Consider the following 2,414-nt stretch of genomic DNA (forward strand, 5'->3'; position numbering starts at 1 on the left):
GTAGCGATTTATATAGATATAAAAAAGTTGCAAGCACATCTGTTGTTTTAGAAAGTTACAATCTCATAAATTTAAACACCAATTAATTTATATACGTAATTTACTTTATATCTCTCTCTTTTCATATATATGTTTCTCCTTTTTTAACCAATAATAAAATAGTTGTATTATGAAAAAATCTACATAATTTCATAGTTAAAAGACAATTGCACAAACAAATTACTCTTTGGAGCTACTAAGAGATTCAGTAGTAATAAAATGTACCAAAAAAAAAAGAAAGAAAAGAGACAGAAACAAGAATAATAATATAGGAAAACTTTTAAATATACTGGTATATTGATGTTTCAATAAATTTTAATTATTGATCTTAATTATATATTATATATTTTTTATAACTAAGTTTAACGGTTAAAAATGACTGAAACACTAATATATTAGTACATTTAAAATTTTTTTAATAATATGATATTAAATTGAACCAAAAAAATATATATTAATGCTGGACAACTCAATAATACTTGTGTTAACTCAAGCATCAACAAAACTCCATTGGAAAATAAAATAGCATCTCAATTGAAATTAATGAAATTAAAATATCATTTTTTTAATTTTTCTCTTTACACACTTTTTTTTGGGGGTTAACAGACATATTTTTTTTGTTAGGATGAATCTTTAATCTAAAAATTAGATTAATTTAAAAATAAAAATTAAATTGATATTATTTTAATTATAACGTTTTTATAATAATACACATATTTTATTTATAGTGCAAACAAAATAATTATAAATGTATCTCATTTACAGTGTAAATGAGATATGTCAATGTGATATAAATGGATTAATACACTACAAATTATATATTTTGCTAAATAAAATAATTTATTTAAAAAAAAATTCCATTACAGAGTGGTTATAAAATCTGCTGCATACACATGGCTTCTAAAAATTGAATTCAAGACATGACGTCTAAACATTCCGAAGAACTCTACTTTTATAAGTGTGATGGTTAATTAATTAACCTCTCTTCTAGGAATGGTAGGTAGTAATTCTTCATTTTCTTGTTTCCCACAAATTGCAACTTTTGAGGAAGCAAATTTTTGCTGAGACTTCTTGCAATGTGCAATGGCACCTTCAATTGAACCTTCAATCTCACAATTATTTGCAGCATTGATGATGTTCCTTTTGAAAATTTGCAAATCATTATTATTATACCCTGATGAAGAACTGAATGAGAAAGATGAAGAACATGAACTTGACCCAGATGAAGATGTTGATAAAGATGAAGACTTTGATGGACCACAATGCCGCTGAACCACCCCAGAAAAAGATCTTCTACCATGGATGCTACTAAACTCATCATCTTCAAGAATGTTCATCCCAAATTGGTGGTTGTTCTTCTTGTTCTTCATCTTCAAATCCTGACACTCTTTGCATCTTGAAGAACCAGATGATGCTTTGGTGAAGAACAAGGATCTAATGTAAGACCTTGAGTTCTTGATCCTTTGACCCACAATAATCTGCTTCAGCTTCTTTGACCATGAAGAAGAAGAAGAAGAAGATTTCTTATTATTTGGAAGAAGAACATTGCTATTGTTGTTGATTTGAGAAGAAGAATTAGACCATTCAAATAAGTATTCATCTGGGGTTACAGCAAAATCACTGCTTAATCTGCATGATTCTGAAGGTGAAATAATGTTACTGAATGAATCATCAAAAAGGTGGTTGTTGTTGGTGTTGGTGTTGGTGTTGGTGTTGGTGATGATGGGAAAGTTGGAATCTTCCAAAGATGAAAATGACTTCACATTATGAAGAGGGAGTAGTTTTCCATTGTAGAAGAGTACATCAGCAACAGAAGCTGTTGAATCTTTCTCATTTGATGACAATGGAGTCATTTGGAATTCAAATTCTCTGCTGTAGCTTTTTTGTGGTGGACACAAGTTTGAAGAACAACAAGTGACTAATTCCATGTCAATGTAGTCTTCATTCACATGAACCAAAGTAGTAGTAGTAGTAGTTGTTGTTGTTGTTGTTGATTGTTTTGTGGCCATTTTTATTTCATGTGATTCTTGATCTCTTCTTCTATGTGTTAAACTTAAATGAATACTTTTGCTTTGGTTTGGAGTATGGAGATGCCTATATGGGAAATTGAGCAGAGAGAGAGAGAGAGAGAGTATAGGGGGTATGGTATTATTTGAAGTGATGATCTTTGCCAAACTTTGCAATATAAAAAGGACTATTTTTTCATTTTTAAATTTATTAAAAAATATATATTAACCCTTATCACCTCTCTTCTAAGTTCTACCATCTGAAATTTTGAATTACCTCTTTAAGTTATCAAAATGTTATTTGGACAACTCAAATAATCCATTTTCTTATAAAGTTGTAAGAGGTTAAATCCAAAACTTTTTTTCATA

At 28.8% G+C, this 2,414-nt stretch overlaps 1 protein-coding gene across 1 annotated transcript; it reads right to left on the reverse strand.

The window, feature by feature from the left end:
- Positions 1-853: 853 nt before the first annotated feature.
- On the reverse strand, positions 854-2,192 carry LOC112727295 (probable membrane-associated kinase regulator 4). Its single transcript, XM_025776981.3, has one exon. It carries the CDS (start codon positions 2,046-2,048, stop codon positions 1,011-1,013), a length of 1,038 nt encoding a protein of 345 aa, XP_025632766.1. The 5' UTR covers positions 2,049-2,192; the 3' UTR covers positions 854-1,010.
- Positions 2,193-2,414: the final 222 nt, after the last annotated feature.

Source organism: Arachis hypogaea, chromosome 12 (assembly GCF_003086295.3).
Source record: "Arachis hypogaea cultivar Tifrunner chromosome 12, arahy.Tifrunner.gnm2.J5K5, whole genome shotgun sequence".
Taxonomy (NCBI): Eukaryota; Viridiplantae; Streptophyta; class Magnoliopsida; order Fabales; family Fabaceae; genus Arachis; species Arachis hypogaea.

What these genes read in the sequence shown, in the direction of transcription:
- LOC112727295 (XM_025776981.3), bottom strand. Translation starts at nt 2,048, where the DNA reads ATGGCCACAAAACAATCAACAACAACAACAACAACTACTACTACTACT.